We start from the raw sequence: 25,649 nt of genomic DNA on the forward strand, positions 1-25,649 counted from the left end.
TCTTTATATCTTCCTCGGGATCAACACCTGTTTACACCTGTTTAGACCCAAATGTTATCCTACTCAGTCTGAAGGAAACAACCCCTAATAAACCACTTCATTCTCTTTGATGGTAAACCAAGCTCTTCTTGAGACCACTAATTGCTTTAACATAAGTTCACATTTTAGCAACACACTTACAATTCACATAACTGTTCATATTACATTGTGTTGAATGTAAAATACACTACACCAACATATTCAGCTTTTAATATTTTTTTTTTTAATGAATTTTCACAATTTCAATACCAAGTAAACATGTTTTCTTCCTGAAGAGGAATCCTTGGAATGTCCCCAGCATGTTGTCTGGCTGGTTTCAATGCGAACCAATGAAATGGGCCCCCTCACACAGTTGTTTCCCGTCTTTCTGACATAAGCCTCATTTTAAAGACCTACCGCCAGACCAATGAGCACCTTGGAAAAGTGCCACATCCCATGCAATCTGGCCAATTGAATGGTGGCATGTTTAGTTTATAAAAAAGGCGTGGAAACCTTTGCTGTGGCCCTGTGACATTTGGCTGACCCATTAACGGCTTCTTTAACATCCTTCATATAAAAGTCTTAAAAGCCATGAGGCAAGGTGACCTACTGAAGTACAAAGTTGTAGGCCTAATATGAAGGTATACATGTGTATATATATATATATATATATATATATGTGTGTGTGTGTATATATATATGTGTGTGTATATATATATATATATATATGTGTGTGTGTGTATATATATATGTGTGTGTATATATATATATGTATATTATTTAATACATTTCAAAATAGACTTATATTTTCTTTCCAGTTCACCTTGGGGTTCCCTCAAGGTAAACTTATGACATCATATTTCTAATTTCCTGTTGTTTGTCTTTGTTTAATGCTGTCATCAAGTCAGCCAAAGCACTCCTGTCAATAAAAAGTAAGCTCCTCAGAGACCAGCACCTGTGGATTTGTTGTACAACACATAATGTGATGTTATGGAAGTTTTAACTTGTTTAACTTGTTAACCTGTTGCACAAACAATTGCCTTACATGTGCATTGTTAAATGTCCTTTTATCGAGAGTTACATCAACAGATTTCCTGAGGAAATGTATGTCACATACAACAGAGCCCCAAAAGTTAGCAAAAAGTTAAAAAAATGTTGTGTGCACAAGATGTGGCTTTTTGCAAAACACAATTAACGTGTGTGCACGAGTAAGATGACGTCTTGTACGCACAATATAATTATCATGTTCCAAGTTATTATCATGTGCACACAAGATGTTTGTTTTGATTTACTTTTTAAGACTTCAGGGGCTCCATAATATTCAGAATGCTCATTCTAATATGTTGGCTAATACTAGACATATGGATGCAACATTTTTATTTTCTATGGATGCGTGTTTCAAAAAGTGCTCCTTAGGGACATTTCACTCTCTTACTGCTTGTTGTGTCCTTTAAACAAATACTGTATATGAACTTAAAGCTTCTTTAGTGACACTGTATTTTTCAGAATAAAACTGATATATAAGTATATTGGGCATATTAATGATCATAATAAAACAATGTTTCAGAAAAAAATTGATTGGTCCGTGCTTTCTGTTTCACATCTTAAAGGTTATACTTTTTAATCTCGTCAAGCTTTGCAGTTATTACACACTAATAAGATATAACCATAATAATCTAATATTCACCTGACCTGTGTATTACTCCAGCCTGACAATAAAAGTGGTGCTTTTGTAACCAAGCATAAACCAAGGAGAACTCAATTCAAATACGGTTTGTCTGGATTAAAGCTGATGTTGTGAAGCTCAACATCTGAATTTTAAAAAACATCTTCAGGCATAAATCAGAAACAGTCAAAACAAAGGAAACAGTCTTTTCGGCAAAACATTCAGAAATATAATTTATTTATGTTTTAAATACATTTTAAGTACAAAAGCAAAGGAACATAATACAACTTTTATGGCAAGCACCGTCAACACAATGCAACCTGAGTGTGTCAGCGACCATCTATTAAAACATTTTCAGTTACTTGAAAGAGATAAAAAAATCCCTCCTGCAGCTTCCTCTCAAATGTGTCAGTCTCAGTGCTCAGTGGAGTTTCACAGTCTGGAATGATTCGATTGATGAAGCACATGAATATTTTGGGGGGGTGGGTGGGGGTGGATTGAGAAGAGCTGATTGAGGAATAGGGCAAAATGTCAGGAGAACATGAGGTGGTCAGCCATGTTAGATAACACCCAGCTGTTTTTTCAGCCTGTTCAGCTGCTCCATGCTGATGTTGTTGCCACCGCACACCACAATGACCACCGGGCCCAGGCTCCGTGCCAGCTTCCCCTCATCCTGCAACCTTTTGATAATGTCGCTGTACACAGCTGCCAGGGCCGCACCACAGGCCGGCTCCACCAGGATCTTCTCATCGTCTGCAGAGAGAGCAAATATCAGAAGGGATCAGACCCAAAGCCCTTATTTTGGCAATATTTAGCTGCTTTGCATGTTAGGGAGCAGGTTGAACTCACCTACAAAGCGTTCCACAGCTTTTACAGCCTCCTGATCTGTGACGAGTGCTGAGAAAACAGTATGCTCGTTCACCAGTTTAAAAGTCTGTGCAGAAACTCTCGTCAGGCCCAACGTGGTTGCAACACTAGAAAGCAGGAAAAGTCAGGTTAGGAGTTTAAAAAAAAGCTTGGATATTGTTATCGTTTGGTATGAAATGGATGAAATTAGGTTTCTGTACCTGGTGATTTCAGGTAACGTGACCAGTTCTCCTGCCTTCATTGCTGCATTGAGGCTATGTGCTCCAATTGTTTCCATGGCTACAATGGGCACGTCAGCCCAGCCAGCACGCCGCAGCCCCTCCACCACTCCATTCAGGAGACCTCCGCCTCCCACTGACAACACTATCGCTCCTGGCTTCTCCCTCATGTCCTGCTCCAGCTCCATCACCAGAGACGTGTGGCCTTCCCTGCACAGAAACACAACAAATCAAATGTTTAAAAAATGAACTTCTGAAATAATGACAGGATTTGGTTGTCTTTTTATTTCAAAGGATGACACATCACAACATACAATAACATAGAAAAAATCCACTTTGTCGAGGTGTTTAACCAGGACCATAAATTACATCTATTTGAATAAGGAAATATAATTTTTATTTGTTTTCTTGGGTGTCCAATTTTGATGGTGGAGCAGAGTGGATTTTTTCTATGACTTTTTCTATGACGTCCGATGTGTAAATAACTTATGAATGAGTTAGCAGTGTGATAAGATACCACACATCTGGCATGATTCAGCCTCTGCACCTGCTCCGTAAAATGCATGATAAGACAGGTGTAACAATCGGTCATTTTGTAACAATCATACTTCCTTATCACTTCCCTCTCTATCTTCTGATAGATTACTGTACACGAATCTTTGCACAAAGACGAGTATGCTGTAACAATATCTAATAACTTCAACTTCAAGGACACAAGCTCTGAGTTTTACCAGATGAGAGGGTCATCAAATGGGGAGATGAAAATCCAGCCAGGGTTGTTAGCTACGAGCTGCTGTCCGTATTCAATGCTTTCATTTAAGGCCTGAAAAAGAAACAAGTTGATTTAATTTAATGTATCAAAAATATGTCCCTCTATTATATTGTATTCTATGTACAAAAAGTAACAAGTGGATGAAGAAAATTTCAAAATTTCAAATAGCAAATCCTAGATATCTTACATTTCTATTTCTATATCTACTGTGATTGATGTTAAGAGCGTTATAAAGAAGGGGGTGGGGGGGGGGGGTTCCCTCACCTTGCCATGGATGACCACATTGGCTCCCTCATCCTTCAGTCTCTCGACTGTTGGGTTTGGTGTAACACTTGGAACCACTATGGTTGCAGGAACGCCGAGCTGACGGGCAGAATAAGCTGCTGCCATCCCAGCATTTCCTCCTATTGGGCCCCAAAGTGTGAAATATTTCAATCTCAGATACACAAAGAGATAAAGTGACAAATAAGTCTAGAGTTGATCCATTCTAGCTTCAGTGCTCACCTGAACAGCAAACAAAGCGCTCACATCCTCGCTCTGCCCACTACCGGGGAAAAACAGCGGTCAAAGATGTTAAAGTGACAGTGGAAAAAACAGTGTTCGCACTCAGTCACATCGCCTTGAAAATCACATCATCCCAGAACAAAAGAGCCAAACAGTACTCACAGTTTTGCAGAGGTGACCAATGCCCCTGATTTTGAAGGAGCCAGTGGGCTGAGATGAGTCCAGCTTGAGGTAAACGGACGTCCCTGCTACTTTCGAGAGGGCAAGGCTCTGTCTCACTGGAGTGACCACATGTAGAGGCTGCTGGGTCTTCATCTCACTAAAGAACATACAAATCATTTTCATGAGACATAAAGGTCATTAATTTACCCCAAAAGCTGACTTTTTCTTTTCTTTCTCAAACAAAATGAATAACATGCATCTGTCAACTTACCAGTCTCAGATTAATGCCAGAATGTGAAGAAATTTCTGATATTGAACACAAACTTCCTTCTTTCTTGTCTGCATCTGAAGTTCATATTTAAGTACTTGTGCTGTGGGCTTGGCCAAGGAAGCCCACTTGTAGACCAATCAGCTTCAGCCATCCTGGCAGAAGACCCTCCCGCTGACAACGAGGAAGATAAAGGAATGAGGGTGACTAATTTTGCTCCCATTTAAATTCACTTCATTTATTTAGACAACCCATTTTTCCAGGATGATTCGGTGTCTGATGTAAGCTGACATATCCAAACTGTCTGTAATGAAATGACAAGACAAATGTAAATAAAATGCATTTTAATTAAAACGGAATTTCACTTTGTGCTGCCCTAATCAATAAAGTATACTTATTTTTATAGACTGTTGAAAAAGAAGAAGTTAAAACGTCTAAAAACGTGTTTCAAAACCAGCCTTCATTACATAATTTCGCCCTCCTTAGTGACCCCTCATGATATTTGCACACGGCGTCCTGTGCATGTTCTCTCCCCTCTAAAGGAGTGGCTCTGCCCGCAGATATTACCTAAAGAGTCGCTACTATTTTCGATACGATGCCCACTTCCAAAAGCGGGTGCGTCTGTGTGAACGGCTCAAACCTGAATGGCCCGGCTGTTGCTCACATTAAATAAGACTTCAAAATGTTGCTGCTTAGTCAGTTAATAGACTGTAACGTAGATATGTTTTCAAAACGGGTCACCATAAAGATAAAATCCATCGACACGCGACTTTTAAAAATAGTTCCATTATCCTGTATGTCCCCCCGGGATTTGTTACACATTTTTTTCAACCATACAAAATTATTTCAGGGCTATGAGCAGATATTTAACAGAATAAAACAGAAAAATCACATTATTGACTTAATATGGCACCTTTATGCAGATTGAATTTTACTATAAAAAGCTTTTAGAAATGGCCCTTGTAGCTATCGGCTATAGCCTAATATTAGAATTCTTCAGTCCTTATAGCCAGTGTCAGCAACATTTGAGGGTATCACTTTGGCTACTTAGCCCTCCACTTCATGTAGGTCAGTCTGTCGAGTCAGGTCGCTTATGTCATGTGAGGAAAACAAACCAATAGGCTAGACAACATTGATGTGTGAAGCAATTAAAAAACACTGTACACAACTCATAATTGATCAAACAGGTTGAAAAAGAATCAGTGTGATAGAGATATTGCATTTGCAATACAGATATGGGACAAAATGGGAGTAGCCTAATATAGTAAATAACATTATTTGCGGACCTACATTAAACTTCATCTGGCATATTTTTGCAGTTTTAGAAGCACCAAAACAAAACTTTGGATTTGTTGTTCTAACCAACAATCACATTTTTTTTTTTTAGAATAGGTGACACTAACTAGCAAATGCTTCTGAAGTTGCTGTTCTCTCTCACTGTCAACAAAAATCACGCCCAATTATCTGAACAGAAATAAATGCTATAGGCCTTATACGAGTTTAGCTTCTCAAGTTACTTTTTTTTGTCCTTCAAAGAATTGTTACTGTCAGGGTCAATTTCTCCTCTGTAAAGGACTCCAACGCCATCTGCTGGTGAGAAGCTGCAATTACAACAATTTTTCTGCTCTCCTAGCCTATGCAGTAGTTAAAAAATGTCTGACAGAATGGGCAGTGAAGGTTTCTATATTTTTTTGTAGGTAATTGAAAAGCTGCTATTTATTTCATATGTGAAACAATAGATACATTTGTATTTATTTATTTTATGTTAATTTTCAAAAAGAGCAACATTGTCTTGTTAAAAAAGGACTTGCAGATTTTTCTATAGAAGCAAAATATCTCTCATTTTTCCAAAACACTATATGTTCTTTGAGGAAAAGGTTTTGGGTTTGTAGTGGTCTTTATTTAACATTAATCAATGTTAAAGCTTATCCAGGTATTTGTCTGGATACATATTTGACAAAGTTTTGTATGGGGACACTGGAAACCTGACAGACCAAGACCAGGAGCTAAGGTGGGCTTAAAGCTGCCTGTCAAACAGGTCAGATACACGCCTAACAAAGCATAAGTCATGTCAGTCATAAAATCAAAACTCAAGATTTACAGTGTGAGTGTTTTTGTGAACATGTTTATTTCTGGTTTCTTGGAGCTATCTTCAAGCGGACACTCAAGGAACTGTAGGTCCCCATTGGCTTCATTTTTCAACACCAGAGTGATAAAAACGCTGTCGTTATTTGTTTGTTTGTTTGTTACAGAGACACATTCACTTCACAAGAGATTAATGGTTGCTCAGTTGCAATCAAGTACAGCATGAACATCAGCTGGCATTTAATAACCATGTCTGACTGCTGCTTGTAGGCCTATATCTTGTGTTTTTAGAGGGTTTGTATTTCAATGAGACAGGCAGTGTGATGTTTCCAAGCCTTCACGAAGATTATTTGTGACAGAGAAAAATGCTTCTTGTGCCAAAATTTGTGAATTTGGCACTATGGGATGACAAACTTCATGTCGTCGTAAACATGTGTACATATGTACAGGTAAGGCCTATGTATTTAAATTAAGCCTCTGTGAGTATCTATTCATGTTAGGCGTATACAACAACTGTTCGTGCTATTACTACTGCCACTACTAGATTTGTAGTTATCCTACAATTTTTGGATGACCTGTTTTGGGGAATTGTGTAGTTTTATATATTTGAATCATAGAATAGTTGATAAAACAGAAACAAAAAATCTAACTCGCCACACCTAATACACTGCTTTATCATTCTCTTTCGTATCTACGGTACTTTAAATTGGACCATATATTACAAATATACATATATATAATGATTAAAAAGTGGGCCTCCACTGGCCATAAGAAAGAATGCAGGTTTCAGACACCTCACTAGAGGCTACCAACATGCAACTCACCTGAAGTTTACCTGCTGCTTTGGCGAGAGTAACTTGTATAGGCCTACAGCATAAATTGCTTTGCATCCACATTTCCCCACTGTTTGCAGTTTATTTGAGAAGTTTTTAGTTGCTGTCAGAAATCCTTGACAGCTCATGAAAATGACAGCTCACAAAGCCTATTTGAAAGGCCCTGACACTTTCCTGTTCGTTCACCAAACAATATAACGTGAACTCATCTGCCAACACAGGTCAGACTCGATGCACGCTGCGATGATGTGCTTATCTATTTTATCATTTTCATTTTACCCAAACGACCTGAAATTGAGTTACATTTAATAGACATTTTAACGTCTTTAAACTCACCCAATTACCAACAAAGGGTAACCGGGAAATAACGTTAAATTATTAATTAATTAAATTATAGTCGGACTCTCCCAACTCAGGCTCCCACAGACCTTCATGTCCTTCTCTGCACAGCGTTCAGAAATCCGCTATGGCAACAGGAGGAAAAAAGACGAGGAAAAAAAAGGAAAAGATTTGACAACATGGCGCACTTTCCTTGAGAAAAGTTTCTCCTGAACGCCTTACACTTCAGTCTTTGTGGATTTTCCTCGCAGTTTCTCGTCACTCGCACAACAACGTGGACGTTTGGTTCACTTTTGAACACCTCTCGGGGAATAAAGAACCGATCCGACGTGTGATGGGATGAGAGCAATAATCGGTCATATTAACGAAAGCAGTGAAACGGGATGGAGACGCAAACGACACTGAAAGATAAGGTAAATAGATTATAAACAATTACGTTACAGCTGTCACGTGAGCGACCATTGTTTTTGTAGTTTTTGTCATTTTACTGCCGCCCCTAATACGACTTTCTTTTACTTCCTTGGCAGGAAATGCCAAATGACCATTCCTGCGAAAACCTCGTAAAAGTCCTCCATCGATTTTCCAGTCTTGCACACTGTACTGTACTGCACAATATGTGGGCTATCTTGAAGTCGACAATAGTCAACATAAATAAGACTTAAATGTCAACTAAAGAGTGTACAGATATTAACAAATGCTGAAAACCTATTTTATTTGTGCATGGACATATGCTTGCACAGTGGTAGTATTTTCATGAGCAGCCAACATCCACATAACAAATGACACTCAAAATATGCATCCCTGGCTTTATTTTCCTTTTGAGGTAATCTCTGTTTGTCTAATGATTCAGCTGGTGGGTGCCCTTAGTAGCCCATTGGTGTTGTCTTTTATTATCTCTCTCTCCACCCTTCCTGCCCTCATGCAGCTTGCAGCCCCCTGTTTGTTGTTGTGGTAGATGAGACAGCAGCACTCACAGTGGACCATCCCCTCCTCTCGTCCTGCTCATTAGCTGATTTATAGAGGCTGTTTTAGGCAAAATCCTGCACATTCTTCTTGGCCTCTGGAACCACTAAACAATCACGAAAGCTAAGCTTGATATTTGTTTTGGAGCCAGCCTTTTAATGTTAGCACGTGCAGATTGCAGTTTCTTCTCCTTTTAGTCTGTGTATCTCTGAGAGGTGAGTTTCCTCTCCGTGGGATATATGCTCAACACTCAGCTTGTTTTAAATGTCCCATGCACTCTCCCCCACTGGTTTACCTTGTAAATTCTGCAGCACAAATGATCTACAGGTGTTAAATAGGCTATTAGAGTTAGAAATAAAACACTAAACCACTTAAAGTCCAGCCAAAGTGAAGCAGGTTAGCATTTTTTCCATGCTGTTATATTATAAAAAAAATATATAATTTAATAGTTGAAAAGAAAAGCTATAAAATGCAGAGAAGATGAAGGTCTAAAGGTGCAAAAATGAAACTGATTGCTGCTACATTGTAAGTTGAAGTTGAATACTGGATAGTCTACAAAAGCTCTCATGGCTGCTGCTTCTACTCCCCGGGCTTCTGGAAGTAATTACCCAGCCTGCCCTATCCCAGAATTCAGTCTGAGGAGGTGTGGTGAGAAAGAGGTAGCTCATAATGGAAGCCGGCCCTAAAAACATGCAACTCGAGTGGATTTTATGATTCAGTAACACTCAGCAAACCGTCCCTGCTAAATAGATATAGCCCTCATCTACCTAATCAGACTGTGTTGGTGGGATGCATACAGCAAGACTTGGATCCTGATAATTAACCTCACAGTCCAAAGGTTTGCCTGCTCGTCACTTCAGGAGTTCAACAAGCTCAAAATGAAATGGAACTAATAGAAACAAATCACTCATGAATGCCCCTCGTTCTTTAGGCAGGTCAACTTTTGTGGATGATGATTGTTCAGTGTCTTCTTCAGTTCAACTTTAATTTGATTAAATAACATTTTTAAGTTACACTTTTATTGGACACACTTTATTAATCTCCAACGGTAAATTCTGTTATAATTACTGAGGGACATGCTTTACATAGGCTTGAATTACACATATACACAAACAGGATCTATGCATTCATTAAGAGCTGGGTTTTGATGACTTGCTCAATGGCACCTCAGCAATGAACTGGCCCCTCTCTGCAAACAGACCAATATACTTTGGTCCGCACCGGGACTTGAACCTGTATCCCTCCAGTTCCCAGCTCAATTTACACCAGACCAAACTACTGTACATGTAACTACTGTACAGGTTGATCAGACGGAACATCCAAATAACTATGAGCTTTTTTATTTATCTTAAAGGCTGAAATGTAATAACAACTGAATCAATATAAGAATGAGTCTTATTTTAGATATATTATGGAAGAAAAAGTCCATCAGGTCCTTTCTGACATGATGCAATGCACTCACTATTCACCTACGTCACTCTGCGCAAGTTCACCTGCATGCCGCCGAGCTGAGCGCAGTGCAGGGCTGCACTTGCCATTGTCTGCTCTGCGCCCTACTCAGTGGCGAGAACATCGCACGCCGCGTCCTATCTGAAAGGCCCTTGAAGTTGACAATTTCTCAGAATTGGATTTGAAGTTGTTAGATTTTATTTATTGAAACTTATCAAATGCATTCGAGGAAATTGTTAATGAGTTACATTTATCAAAGAATATTTATGATATCCCTCCAGGTTTGTACACTGTTTTACATCATACATTAACATTAACTCGTTAGAACAGGTACATTACAAGTTGTAATGCTTTGTATGCATCTTTTTAAAGACAGGACAGTAGATAGTGTCAGAAATGATGCAGAGAGAGTGGAGGACAACGGCCTCCGCACATGGGGCCCGCGCACAAACCATGAGGTCACCGGCGTCTCTTTAGCTATATGTTTTATCGACAGTATATAGGACATTCCAATTGATATGCTTTTATCATATTTGTTTAATTAGACTGATGTAAGCTCTCCCTCTCTATTTCATTTCTCTAGTTTTCAGGCTTTGGCTCTCGGACAGCGGGCAGACCTTTCCGGTGTGTTTCTGGAGACGTAGGGTCCAGGTTTGGTCTCAGCAAAGCCGAGTTCATGGAAAAGGTGCAGCAGAGCAATGAGGCATGTCAGCGTGGGGACTTTCAGACTGCTGTCCATTTGTACACTAACGCCCTGCAAGCCGACCCACAGAACTGCATCCTGTACAGTAACCGCTCAGCAGCACTTCTCAAACTGGGTCAGCACGTGGCGGCGCTGGACGATGCTGAAAAAGCTTGTGAGCTCAACCCCAAGTGGCCCAAGGTAATTCAGCTTAGAACTATTGTACACACTTAAACAGTTTTATTTCAATAAGTAGCAAGTCCTGTTTCTCCCCTCTTTCACACAGCAATTATTTACTTCTTACGAGCTCACCAGGAGAGTGTTTTAGTTCATTGTTTGTAAAAGATAATTTTTGTAGTATAGGTTAAAGGACTATCACAAATTATTTGGATCTTTCTTTTCTTGAAAAAAAAAGAAAATATCTTATCTCATAGTCAAATTGGTTTAGTTTCCACTAACACTGTCCTTCAGTTGCATTCCTGCTGATCAATACAAACTTTTCCCGGGGTCTTGTCTTTGATCTTGTCCTGGCCATGCGGACTAACCTGCGATAGATTTCACATTACTCAGCCGCTGAGATCACTGGGCCACCAATTCCTCTCAGTGATAGAAATGCATTGATTTCATGATTTAGCATGGAGAGATACTTTTGTCTTTCCAGAGAGAGATTGATGGTAATGTGGTGAAGTGCTATTGATGATAACTTGTCAGTGCCGATGATGCATCAGTGGCCACCTCTTCTTTGATCTGAGGTCGTGTATCTTTGGAGGCTCAGGTAGGTTTCTTCCTTAGCAAAATGTGTCATACCTCTGAGAATTGTCACTTTTAATCCCTGAGATAATACAGTGTGCTTGAATGGTTCAATACTTTGGCAACCTTTTAGTAGGAAACAAAGCTCTCCTTAATAAATGTCAGTTCCATATGTGTACCTTTATAGCACACATTGCTTGCAATAATCCCTCTTATTCCACTACAGTGCTTTGTCTTCATCATTTCATAACCCTCTAAAGCCACTGAGCCCAAACTATAACTGAAAATCACTGCCAAAATCATTCTCCTTTCTTCACTTTATATGCTATCCAGCTACAATGAGCTCTTTGTGGTCTGACTGGGGGATGGTTGGTTTAATCTTTGCAGTGTAGCTCTGCTTGCTCGTGGATTTACAGCCTGACAGGCTTGATTCTTATACTGTTAGCAGACTCTGTGTGTATGTATAGCCTGACCTGTGTGCTTTACCTTGTAACAGGAGATTCCAGGATTAATATGTCTGTAGCATTGACAGCTATACAGAGGGCTGCATTACTTCTGTTTTAGATTAAGTATCTTAAAGCACCACTAGGGGTCAGTCTTGTCAAACAGGAAGGCTGTTCAAACTCTTCAAAGCATTTTGTCTGTGCAGGACAAAAACTAATTTCAAGCTATTTGATATATGAGATTTTTTTAACATCTCTTGATTCAAGGAAAGCTAAATGTTCATCATGACTGACTTTCATTCAAAAGAAACGTGTATTAACATTACCATCACGGAGAATTCTATGGCCAGTATATTTCTACTCTACAAATAAACAGGTGGAGGACAATGTCACAACAAATTCATACTTAGTTTTTCTCCCTGATTTGTCAAAACAAATTTCCATTTAGTTCCACCGAAACTTCTGATTTGATCACTTATTGTAGTGGATATGAATGAACAGTGATTTGTAGCACAGCTGCTGTATTAAGTGAGTCCTGCCTCTAAGAATTGATTAGTAATGGGGGTGTTGACACTTAAGGTGTCGGCCTCAGGGAGAGGGGGTTTGGCGTTGTACAGTCCATCTCCTACACCCGGATGTGGGATGAAGGAACAGGGATTAAACCTCAAAAGTGTTCTGGCATTCAGATCCTGTGTGAGTACATAATATCATCAATCATACCTCTCTATGACTGCACTCCTGGATTGGTCCGTCAAACACTGACAGGCGTGGTTTTTTCTGCCCCAAGCACCAGCGAGCAGCCCACCCTCTTGAAGCCCACAGGCAGCCTGTGAACGCAGCCCCCTGTCTAATCTGTCAGATTTCTCTGCTGTAAGTGCCAGAAAACACACTCTGAAAGAAGAAAGAAAATGAGTGGTTTAATGACCCCAGACAGCTTTAGGCCCTTTGGACCTCACCCTCTTACTGAATATAAAAAGCTTAAATGAGAACAAAATAGGGTGTCATTTCATAGAGAAGGGGTGCACCGCACTGTGTGTGTTCACATTTTGTCTATTTGAGCTGAGAGGCAAAAACTATGTGTGGTGTGTAATCAGGCTTCTTTTCTGGCCATGATTGATACTTTTTAAATACAAAAAGAGTCCTTAAACTGAACTGAACTTAGTCTAATGAAAAATCCTTACTGATACATATTTAGATATCTAGACCAAAGAACTAATACACCACTCCAAACCAGTGCAACTGAAAAATTAAAATGTTAATTGGTTGACACGTTTACTGATATGTGATAGCGCTACTGTTATTTTGTCATTTCCACTAGATAATTGACCTGAAACCAGTGTATATTTATGGGGCTAATTTGTCTAATCAGAGGCTTATAACACTGTTGTGACCACATCAGCCTCGACAAAATTGGTACATACAAATTTGTGTGATTTAGCATTCTGTAATGCACCTGTGTAATTTAGCCTTGTGCTAGCAGTGACTGAGGGGACTATACCCTCTGTAGATGGATTCCCTGCCTCCTCCATTTCTCCATCTGGTCCCACACTCTCACCACGGCTGCTGCAGTGACATGTTAAACAAACAGCCCTCTCTGCCATCACTCCCATTCTCCTGCGTGAGCGCTGACGGGAGAGCTCCCAGGGAACCAAACGACAACTGGCTCTTCAGCATCAGGGGAAACATCGATGTCATTTGCATATCTTCTGATTATAGGTTATGATTGTGCCTATCAAGAGTATTCTGTCGTCTCAAGTGTTTATGCCAAAGTTCCCGTGACACCCTCATAAAGACGGTTAAAACCCATCAAGCCTTCATTCCCAGAAGAAGCTTTAGCACGTTTTGTTTTTTCATTTCCTTGTCAGTACTTGCTTAATTTTTGTATTTTACCAACATAGAAATGCCCCTTAACAACCTGATAGAGGGGCCCTGGGTTAACTGAGACAATGAGTGTTTGCATTTGGAAAGGTCATGGTGTGTGTTGTGCAGTAAGAGGACTTTAATTACAGCAGCAGCATATCCAGTGATTGTTAGAGGAGTGGGTGCTGACACCTCAGTGAGGCACAAAGCTTCTTTTTCCTGCGGTACTGAATGGGCGGTGACACTGCCTGTGGCTGTGACTGTACATGGAAAAGGAAGAAAAGAATAGTGTGTGATTTGTAGAGCTCGTCCCTTACCACTGTCAGCTGCGCTCTGCTTTTCATGTGGATGAAAACCATTGGGGTGTAATGCTCCCCTGTTGGTGTGACAGTCCGTTAAACCAGCTCTCATCTCATCTCACTGGGTATAAAGAATAAAGAACCTGGCTTTTGATCTCATGTGGAGAGCGCTTATAGCCCGAGTACCTATCATTTTCAACATTTGAAATATTTATCTCTGAAGATCTTGGTGACCTCTCCTATTAGTTTGATACACGCTCAATAATTTACTGAGAACATCACAGGGAAACTACAGTAAGAGGGTAAAAGATGTGTGTTCATATGTTTGCAGAGCAACAAACATTAATGAGGTGACCTGTTATTGTTAAATTCACTATGATAATACTTAATTACATGAAAACATACTCAGTGAGGTTCAATATACCACCCTTATGAGCAGTGTATATTTGCTGGGCCAGGAGATCAACTCTGTTATTTACTCTACAAAAATATATCAGTTCAAATACATCTTAGCAAGTTTAGCATTTCCACACATTTCTGCAGACATTTGTTGTTGTCAGACAATATATTCACCAGTTTGGGTACTCGTCAGCCTTGATGGTCCTTTCTGTATTGTGAACATGATATATATCTTGTTTATATCACCATGTTGGGGTTGTGATTTAGAGCTAGTAGAGGTAAAGAATTAGTTTGCCACTCCTATTTTCTATATACAATCACTTGCTAGCCCAGAATGAGGGTTGTTTGGTGTGTTTTTTAAATACCAAATGATCCTTTACTTTCTGACTTCCCCCTTTTTGTCCTTTTGGCAGTTTTAGATTTGATTGACCCCTGCGGACTGTTTAGAGCTCATATATATCGAGTGAACATTGATCAAGAAAAGATAAATTAGACCCCTGAAAAAGCATGAATTCTAAACTCTTCGTATATTTAGGCCTTGCCTTGATGCTGTAAATATGTATAATATTGCTTGATGCATATTTATGATTCTAATGATTTGGTTTGATTTGAAAGAACTGAATGCAGCACGACAACAACGTGCAAACCTGCCTGTAGACATGAATAAATTGTTATGAAATATGAATGCCTCCAGGTAGAGGAGAATACTGATAGACAGCAGGGCCTCATTATTGCAGAGAAAGTTGCTTCTTGCCTTTGCTTTCTGGCATAGTATTGAAAATAAGAGCACAAGAACACATCTACTGTACAACTACATGTCTTCACAAGATCCTGTTTAAGAGATGAGGCAAATTCATGGTTGTAATTTTCGGTCTCTGATGTTTTCACAGAAGTTCAAACTATGTAAAATTGAATGATGAGGCTGACAGAGACATGAAATGAATTCCCTGTAAGGGAAGAACAGTACACTGACCTCTGCAGAAAAAAACAAGTTTTATTTTTTTTCCCAAACACTTATTTTTTTTATCTGCACACTATATTTGTTGATCATGGGTGTGTTGACCTTCTAAGCAGCACAGCAGTGTCTTTTTGTAAGAGGTTTTCCTGATAGCTTTGTTTTGACAGTATGCATTCCCTGCTGTCTCTCTTCATGAAGACGTGCTCTTTGGGTTAAAACAAGGTCTCCCCGCCAGTTTCCCCTCTCCCTCATCTCTGCTGCTGTTTTCCATGGAGAGAGTAGAGTCATGAACCACTAATGAGAGGGTTCCGTTTTGCTTCTACCCAGCCGAGGCTCGAACTAATGAACAAATCAAATGAGTGGCATGTAATTATAGGCCATAGAGAGTGGGACGGACAGAGGGCTGGCGCTATAGTGGGCACAAACCTGAAATTATTTGTCTGGAAAATCTGTGAAATAAGCGGGAGCAGTTAAATTCTGTCCTTTTTCCTTTAGAAGACCATTGTGGCTTTGCAGTGCTGCACATATGCACAGGCCGCGATGAAGGGAAAGTGACCACACGCACACACAAGTCTGCTGTTTGGATTTTAGCAGCACTTACTTGGCAGCTTTGACTTTCTTTGCACAGATGAGATGAAACTAATCCAGTGCTGCAGTTGCCTATTTTTGATAGCAGTGCTGCTCTAGCACACATGCTATCCAATACAGAAATGGCCTTGTTTTGGGCCAAGAGAGTCTCATGTTTTCATTCTCTTTTATGATATTTAACACATATATCTGAGCAACTGCATTTTTATTAACATAATTGAATCCAAATGGAAATAAAGGCTTCTTGAATAAAGAAAATTCACTTAAAGTGAACTTTATCAACCTCTGACTCATCCTTTGTAGACTCAGCTTGTTTGCTAAGAGTGTAGATTCTGTGTGTTGATCTGCTAGAGAGGAACACAGCTCAGGCACAACACATACATTTTGCCAGCAACACGGCTGATGGAATTTATATTCAGAATTGCACTGCTATTTTCAGTTGCCTAACTCAATATGCTGTTGATGTTTCAGTGCCGTTTCCTTTTTCTTTTTTTTTTCCAATTTGGAATGGCTGATCTCAAATCCAGCTTACCCCGGTCGTGTCACAACTGAACCCAAAACCCAAATGCACTACTCGGGAGACAAAAAGGCAGTTTCGAAGTCCGTTTATTCACAAGCAGGGTCTGTACACAAATAATCCAAAACTCCAGGCAGAGGTATCCAAAAGACGAGAGGTTAAAGGCTAAGTCACAATACAAAACAGGTCAGATCAGAAGACTATTAGAAAAGGCTACTAGAACGCTGGGACGCTGACACAAGGTACAAGACAAACTTGCACAGAGGGAGGGAAACAAAGAGACTATATACTGAAGGGAGATGGAGACAACAGGACACAGGTGAGACACGTCAGGTTATCAGCAGCACAGCAGACACTGGGGGAAGGGCAGGAAGGATCAGACCTGAGACGAGACACAGAGAAAGTAACCAAAGTAAAACACAAGACATGAAACATGAGAAAGACAGAATAAAATGTACAACTTAACCCCGAGCTGTGACAGGTCGCTGTGATGGTTGTTAAGTGGTTTTCCTCTCTGCCACTCAGGAGCCCCTCTAAATTGTGGTGTTTAGTAAAATGTAATCTGCCTTTAAGAAACACCAGGCTTGCACACATGAAAAAAAGAATAGAAAAGTGGTCTATCTTAACCTTTTTTTTTACAGTAACCTTAAGCTCTGTTCAGTATATATCATCAGTGCTTTGCTTGATCCATCACAAAAAAGGTTTTCAGGGTCAGATGATGTAATGTGTTTTGATGTGTGTGTGTGATGACCTCCCTCTCACCTCACCGATGTCTGACTCCAGACTGTCCTGAGGGCATGGATTAGTCAGAGCTGTGAGCTGATGTCACCGTGATTATACATGTTCTGGCCTATCAACACCATTACAACCCGTGATGCATGATTTAAGACCGTCTTTTCCCTAATGTGTGTGTGGGTGTGTGTGTGTTAGAGAGATTATTTTAAGTAATTGGATCCTTTTTGGTCCTTTAGTGTGTTCCAGTTTTGCACAAATCTGTCTTTTTTTTTTTCTTTTTAGCAATTTTGCAGATAAACAATTCTGAAAATTAAATGCAGCCGCTGCTTTGTCCCAAAAGAAATAAAGTGTGTCAGAGCCAAGGTAAGCACCACAAACAAGAAACTTTCAATCATTTTAGTGAATGTCTGCACCTTCAGAATGCTTTTTCCCTCCGGATATGCCAATTGATTACTGGCTTAATAGCTTTTCGCTTGCTATTACAAGGCAAGAAATGTCAAAAGGCCCAGAGAAAGCAAGCTCATTGCCATGCTCATGGCATAAAGCTGTGCTGCTGATGGTGGATCAGCTTTACAAGCCTGAGGAAATGAGGAAAACAATTGCACCCTGCTCCTAGAAAGTAACCCCTTTGGGTTATACAGATTTTTTCTTGCTGGGGTTCATCTTGTTGTCAGCCTCATATTGTTCTGGCCCCTCCCACCAGGGGAGCTTAGCAATGCTCAGGACCAGAGACTCAGATGTCTCCAGAATTAGCACAACCTGGCTTTGCTGCAGGGAGGAAGTGCTCCCATTGGGGGGAAAAAAGGGGGAGAGCAGAGAGCAACCTGCAAGAATCCCATTAGTATACACTGCATAAGCATGGCAAGATGAAGGCAGAGCTGAGAGGTTTTTCCCCTGCTCTGATCTGCTTCCTGATCCTGATGTCTTCACCTCTGAACTTTTGGTGACTAGAACATTCTGATTTCTCTCTTATGTCAATGCCAGTAGCTGTGTCATTTGCATACCAATATAACAACACTGGATTAGACTAAAGAAAGTTCACTTGGCTGATGCATAAATATCACACATGTATTTTTAGTATCTTTCACCTCTTTAAGAAGGTGCAAGGTTTGGTCTGTGCTCGTGCCTGTTGGGGAAAGTGCTCTTAGCTTGTGGTCTATTTCATACAGCACCTTTTCATGATGTAACCCCTTTCCCAGAATGACTCATATGCCCTGGTTCCTCCCAGAGAAATAAATTGGTGGGGATAAAGGTGCCTCTAATTTTGTTTCCAGGTGGCTGACTGCCATTTTTGGAAAGAAGCCTTGCAGTAGTCTGAGAAAATCAGCATCAAATCACTTTTTACTTTAAATAGTAAAAAACTAGGTCTAGACCTGAATTTGAGTGCATGACAATCTGAGTTTCTAAGTTGTTTCACTGTTCTACTTTCTGTTTAAGTTTTGAATTACATTTTTTTTCATCCAGCAGATTTTGTGTAAAACAGAAGATATGTTGAAGTTATTCTCATTTACCTATAGTTGTATTGCAGAGCAGAATTACATGTTTATATGGTTTGAGTGGGCTGAAATAAGGCATTAAATTTGGATTGTATGTAGGGTTGGATGTATTAACTGCAGGGGAGCTCTTATTGTCTCTCTTGCTCATTACTCAAAAAAACATGACTAGAAATGTATAGTCTCCTTATCATACATTTTGTTGGTTAGTGTGAAATCTAATGTTGAGATGATGTGTCAACAAGAGAATTTTTGTTTAAATTTCTTCAACGGCTTTTACAGCTAAAACGTTTGCCAAGTGAGCTGTAACCTCTGTTTGTACCAATCTGTCATCCTTACTGTACATATTTATAGATAAATATGCTCTTTTTATATTGTTTGACTGTGGTTGTAATCTCCTTTTAGGCACAGGAGGGCTTTCTGGATCTATTCTCTATAGAATATATTTGTCCCCAAGTGTTTCAGTACCTTCAGCGCCAAATACTTCACATCACATGTAAAATAGAAGTAATTAGGACACTTCCCCAATTATTGCAAATAGAAACAGGCCACATTACTTTGCAAATCCCTGTATTCACCAGTGTATAATGTCAGTGCACATAAACAAAAACACATTTGCTTAATAATATATCACTTAAAATCTGTCACTGTTTCATTCGGAAATAATCAATTGATTAATTCGCAAAAAGACAAAGTGCTATTTGTCAACGTCGCTCATGTGGAACCAGAACAAGGAACTTAATCAGGCTTTTGTTTAAGTCTGACCTAATTTTGTCCATTTAGAGCGTGCTGCATGGTCACAATTTCTCTGTAATTACGGATTTAACTGGCATGTCGTGTATGATTAATGATAGATGATTTTTTAATAAATAATGGATGCTTGGAAGGCAGTCTGGAACAAAGAATGCAAAATGCACAACATTATGTTAACACGCTTCTGTGATAATCTCAGATATTTTCCTAATATGGTAAGCATGAGCATTAATATACAAGTCCAGCCCAAAGAAAGATAGATCTCCCTTTTCTGTCTAAATGTCTTGGTGTGTAATGGCCTCCAGCCTAATCCATTCTTCTAAAGTGCTCCTACTGGATCTTGGGGCTCGTTTTTAAGCAGCTAAATTACTCACTTGTGTCAGGTTATTACAATTAGCTGTTTGAGTGCATGTGTTGTTGTCTCTTACCTTGATACTTCCCTCTAATTCTTTCTCTCTTTAATGGGTTTTTACAGAGAAATGCACTAGCAACAACAACAGCACTGAAATGGAAATGCCTGGGGAGATGTATTAGCTAAATAAAACATGGAATTCAGGTGGGGTATTCATGTGTGCAAGCTGACAAATGGCTTCCTTGGTTATGGATATAATCTCAGTATTTGACCAGAGGCTGAGCCGTTTCAGTCAGGCATTAAAAATCACACGCATGTTCTCAATCAGAGCTTAAGTGTGGCAATTAAAATGGGGTTGATTATTGAATAGATGTACAGAAACCAGAAAAATAATTCTGTGTTCAGTTGCACACAGAGCCATCTTCAGAGTGGGGTGGAGTGACCTGTTCATACTGAATCGGACCATGCAGGCATCAGTACTTTGATCTCCTCAGGGCACATACTTCTTCACAGTTTATCTCCAAGTGTTTACATGACTTATGGAGTTCTAAAGGAACATGAGCCACAATGAAATCACAACAGTAGCTGCCATTGTAAAGAACCACTCTCTTTTCATCATTAATCCGTATCTGTACTTTTGGTCTCGAAAACTCCATATTATTTGGGGTTTTATATGATTCAACCAAATAGGTTACACCCTGAATCTACCATGAGGAGCATCAGCTAGGAGAGCAGTCAGTTGTCTGATAACAATAAAAGCCTCCTGCAGCATACCGTGAGCAAGTGTCCTGACTGCTCACCTGAGTAAATACCTGGTATAAAAATGTATGTGGAATTTATTGTGCTTTAAGAATTGTCAATGTAAACGTATTTACTCTCTAATTCTTTCAGCTCCAACCATATGCTTTTCCCACATTAGTCTACCTTGGGGACACCTTGTATCATGCTCCTTTAAGTCTTAAGTCAAGTCTATCAATGTATAAATTAAGCCCATATCTGTTGGCACATTGGCAAGCTAAGTAAGGAAAAAGAGTTGCTGGCGTTGTATGCACCTATTTATGTAACAATTAAAGTGTAGTTATGTGTTCATATTTTAACTCACTTAATACCACTTTGTTTTATTAGGCCACCGAGTCACTCTTTTTAAAAATAAATAGATTTGACATGCTCCTGTGAGAAAGAGCCAGACTTAAAAAACAAAGAACCAAAGTCAAAGGAGGGACTAAGAGATCAATAATGAGTTGTATTCCTGTTCCCAGTTTCACTGTTTATTTACGGCTGTTGAAGCAACTGTTGAGTTCACAGTCAATATTGCATTGAGAATCAGCTCTATTGCCATGGCTTCTTTTTTCAATACCATGTCAGTACATAGAATTCAATTCAATTCAAATTCAAAAAAAAACTTTATTTATCCCTGGGGACAATTCAAAGGCACACAGAGCAGTTCAATTCAAAGGCACACAGCAGTAATGCTCTGTGTAATTAAACAATGATCCAGAGGAGGGATGGAGGCTAATTATGCTGATTTTAAACATCTATAATGGTCAACTGGACGGCATGCTGGACTTGTAAAAAGGCCTCAAAAGTCAAGAGATTAATATTGATCAAATCACTTTTTTATTCCTACCAAATCATGTGTTCATACATGTAGATTGTGTTGTGATCAATGTATATTTAGGCCTGTTAAAACGTGTTTCTTTCTGTTCGAAAGACTACTGAAATAAGTGTGTTAAATCAAGTCAAAGAATTGTTGCATTCATAATTGGGGCACGGTATGCCGCCTGTTCCTGTTTATTATTGATTAATGCAACCTAATTAGAACTTGGCACTTAACTAGGTTGGTTAAATGATGTAACGTTGTGAAAGACAATTGTAAAGCTGTTAAAAGTATATAATTAAAAAACACAACTTGCTTGTTCAACACTTTCTTTAGCTTTACAAGACCTCCACAAGGATGTAATTGGAGTAATCCCTTCTGCCAAAAGCTGTATTTAAATGGTAGGATCAATCACATGCTTTGGCAAATTCCCCATTTTCAGATAATGAAACTCAAGGTGTGAAACTTAAGTGCTGTAATGATTGGACTATTGTTCAGGATTGCAATTTAGGGATTCTATGATTAGAATATTTTCACTACTGCCGATGTAACTAAATAAACAATGACAAAGAAAATCTTTAGTATTTCAAAGACAAAATAGCACATTACTTAATAATGTAAATGTTAATTTTAGACATTATTGTCATTTCCTGTGAAGTTTTACTTATTTATCAGATTTCTTGTGTTACATAACTGTACTGTATTACAACATGGGTTCCCAAATAGTCCATGAGGTCAGACAAGAATGGCTGCTGTGTAAATATGGAAAATGTTCTAAGAAAACCCCTCTTACTTTTCCAGTTTGGTTCATATGCCGGCAAAAGGAGGTCAATAGTTCAGTTAATAATTTAGGTGGATTTATTTTACAACAAGCAAAAGACAGGCATTTAATTCCACATCTCATTGTGTCCCTTCCTGGTGCATCACCTCACAGTGATACACCTGAAGGTTTGGGGAGGTTTCTTATTGCCAAAGAAAATCAAAAAATAAATGCAAAAATGATTGAACTGATAAAAAAGCTCCTGCACTATTGATGAAGTTAATACCGCTTCAATTTTTGTCTAGTTAATCAGCCCACCTTCTATTGTAAACCCACCAATCAGGTTATTGTGCGGGAAAAACATTAAGCACCGTCTTTTTCTCTATGTGAGTGCAACTCTCTTTTTCATCACACTAACTGTGACTGTGCAGTACTTTGGATTTGTTCCACTGCCATTTTTTTTTTATCAAATGTTTCCAGAAAACCATATCCTGTAACGTTATTCTCTCTTTGTCATTTGGAACATTTACCTCAGGTGAAGAAAAAAACGAGGAAGACGCTCACATCTGCAAATAGTTTCATTTTTTGTTTCAATGCCAGCATCAACATCCTCCTTGTTGCATTGTACTTCATTCTTCTGTCTCATATAATTGCGTCTCATTCGGCAGCTGTTTTTTGTCCAAAGCGTTTTACATCAGATGTTAAGTACAACGCAAACAAGGATTTAGACAGGAAGAAAAAACGTCTTAAGTTTTGTCACATGTAAAATTATTTATAGGACTGGTTGGAGTCCTCATAGTGCAAACAACCTTGGGAAATTCATGTCTAACAATGAGCTGCAGACAGGATACTGTTTAGGAAGTTTTTCCACAAAGCTCGGAAATGACCCCCTTCGTTTTTAAGGTCATAGTTACAGCTGCAAAATCAAAACCCTAAAAGGAACTTCTTTTTCCCCTTGTAAAACTCAGAATGATAAAACACTAAATAAAATGCATAAAGCTGTAGCATCTAAAGCTGCAGAGGAAAATTATTTAAGTCAAAATTCACAATTGTTAGTGGTGTCTGTCAAAACATGATGAGTTCCTGAACACACTTTACTTTTGCCCTTCTATGACATAAAAACCGTGTGTACCATGAACTCTTCTTGCTGTAAAACTTTGTACACAGATCCAGTTTAAGGGCTGACATGATTTAATTGCCAAGTTGATATTCAGTAAGCGTAATGGAATGTAAAACTGTTTATCTGATATTATCATAGTTTATGTCCCAGTCTTTGCAAACTTTGTTTACAGATACACATGCAGCGAGTATCATTATGAAATATTGATGCATCAAGGATCAGAATGTTTCTAATTACTTCCACAGTTTTCATTGACTCATAAATAGAATAAATTACGCTTTTACCCTAAGCATTGGAATGTTTATTTATGATGCAGTCTCCTTTCGATTTTATCTATGTACTTCATGTAATTGCATATTTGCATCTGCAGTACCACCACATCTCTGGTTTCCCCGAGCAACACTTATGGCACAACATATTTATTCATGCCACGTGGGACTTTACCAGGACAAAGTCTCTGGTTTAGCACGAACATATTATCGATTGTGGAAACATTCAGCAGTCACTACAGGCAGATGGCAGTGTCAGTTACTTTTAGCATATCATGCTTTGTAATGTGAAATGTCATTCCCTGCATTAGCATGTTAAAATTATACTTAGAAGCTTGTTTCTTAAGGGATTTTAATTTCCCTTTATTCATGTGTGAATGTGTTTTTTGCATACCTGGCTTTCAGCCTCCTTGCTTCTGAAAAACAAAGACATTTTAATTCCTCGGTTATTCCTTGGCATAGTTATTATACCCAACCATAATCAAATGAGATGCGTATGTGTTCGTGCATAGCCCTCATGGAAATTAAAATCTCTTTTGTCTGCCACCTCTGATGAATAAATGGGCACATTTGGTCAGTTAGGGAAAAAAAGAAGGACGGTTTGCTGGTCTGCAGAGGTCAACACAGCCTCACCACTGGTCTGTACAGCCAATAAGGAGATACGCTATGATTCTACATGTCCTTTATACATTGTGCATCATTGATTTTTTTTCTGGGTTTTTTTGGGCATTTTGGGAAAGCTCTGATGTATATGTCACAATGATTTAAGCCATATTGATTTAATATTCCAGCATCCTTGGTGAATTCTCAAGGGTTTTCAGCCGTGTGGCCTTAATCCTGCAGGCATAATTCAATGTTCACACATTCCTTTTTTCATTTGACAGCCTTTCACTCCATACAACACTGATGCTGGCAGAATGTGTTAATACTGTGTGAAAAAGCCTTAACTTTTCTGTTTGACAGTAATGAACCTGCCTCATTGAGACCTCATACTGTATATGTTAGTGTGTAATGTGTGTTAGGAGTTTATATTGCGTTCATTTTCAAGTTTCGTTGTCAAAGGTTTGGCCCATGTATCAGAAAACAACATCTCTGAACCTGTTATTGTGACAGTCGTTATGATGTTCTGATAACAAGCTGATGTGGACATAATCAAATTAGTTGCTTTGCTGCAGCTTAAGACGGCTAGTGTTTTGCCAATACTGACATTAACAGGAATAAAGGCTCGGGCAGCATAGCTCTCATACTGATCACTGTTGATCTCATCCCTTGATGAATCGTAACTCATTGTTTGATTACTCTGCCGTTTCTCATCTTTATCTCTGCTGCTCTTTCATGGTCAATACCCTGGGCCATTCAGTGCCATTTCACAGAGATGGGTCCATTATGACGAGTGGAATGTAATCCATCTGTGTGTGTTTCTGCGCGGGGTTGGGAGGGGGGGTGCGTGGGAATGTTTCACAAAACCTACACGGACATTAAACAAACAGACTGAGCTTCAAATGGAGCACAATAAATGCACTAGTGCACTTGTTCTTTATTAGTAGAAACACCCCTAATGCTCTCAATGTTTGTGAGTTTAATAGGAGTGACTTTGCATCTATCAAATGGAGGGTTTAATGCCCCCCCTTGAGATTAATTATCGTATAGATTGTTGTGATTGTTAAGTCAACCACTACTTTGATGTATAAACCAAATACTTAAAAAACGAATAACATTCCCATCAGCCCCAACCGTGAGCTAAATACCAAATGTTAGCAAGCTAGCATAAAATAAGAAAGTGTGTGAAGTAAGCATTAAGCATGCTGAACATCAGCGTCTTAACATTGTCACTTTGATGTTCATGCTTACTCCAGCATTTAGAGCTCATATCTTATCTGTAGACTATTTGTGCAATAAAATTATAAGTTTTGAAGTCTTTAGAGCATTG

General features: G+C 39.1%; 2 protein-coding genes across 3 annotated transcripts in view; one reads left to right on the forward strand and one right to left on the reverse strand.

The window, feature by feature from the left end:
• Positions 1–1,904: 1,904 nt before the first annotated feature.
• On the reverse strand, positions 1,905–4,581 carry LOC306831813 (L-serine dehydratase/L-threonine deaminase-like). Its single transcript, XM_079356052.1, has 8 exons — positions 4,479–4,581; positions 4,208–4,364; positions 4,046–4,085; positions 3,806–3,945; positions 3,501–3,592; positions 2,752–2,979; positions 2,534–2,658; positions 1,905–2,437 (listed from the first exon to the last, which is right to left on the reverse strand). The coding sequence occupies exons 2-8, from the start codon at positions 4,358–4,360 to the stop codon at positions 2,244–2,246; spliced, it is 972 nt and encodes a 323-aa protein (XP_079212178.1). The 5' UTR covers positions 4,361–4,364; positions 4,479–4,581; the 3' UTR covers positions 1,905–2,243.
• Positions 4,582–7,633: 3,052 nt separating this feature from the next.
• The window catches only part of LOC306821840 (tetratricopeptide repeat protein 28-like), a 160,829-nt gene continuing 142,813 nt past the window's right edge, over positions 7,634–25,649 (forward strand). For both annotated transcript variants that reach the window (XM_079340425.1, XM_079340426.1), the window contains exons 1-2: positions 7,634–8,145; positions 10,728–11,027. In XM_079340425.1, the coding sequence (XP_079196551.1) occupies positions 8,116–8,145; positions 10,728–11,027 (330 nt within the window). In that variant the 5' untranslated portion in view covers positions 7,634–8,115. The remainder of the gene's footprint in view (positions 8,146–10,727; positions 11,028–25,649) is intronic.

This window comes from Symphodus melops (genome assembly GCF_947650265.1).
Source record: "Symphodus melops genome assembly, chromosome: 1".
NCBI lineage: Eukaryota > Metazoa > Chordata > Actinopteri > Labriformes > Labridae > Symphodus > Symphodus melops.

What these genes read in the sequence shown, in the direction of transcription:
- LOC306831813 (XM_079356052.1), bottom strand. Translation starts at nt 4,360, where the DNA reads ATGAAGACCCAGCAGCCTCTACATGTGGTCACTCCAGTGAGACAGAGC. An exon ending in ATGTGGTCATCCATGGCAAG is followed by an intron (nt 3,593 to 3,805) that starts GTGAGGGAACCC and finishes TTTCTTTTTCAG; the next exon opens with GCCTTAAATGAAAGCATTGA. An exon ending in ACGTTACCTGAAATCACCAG is followed by an intron (nt 2,659 to 2,751) that starts GTACAGAAACCT and finishes CCTGCTTTCTAG; the next exon opens with TGTTGCAACCACGTTGGGCC.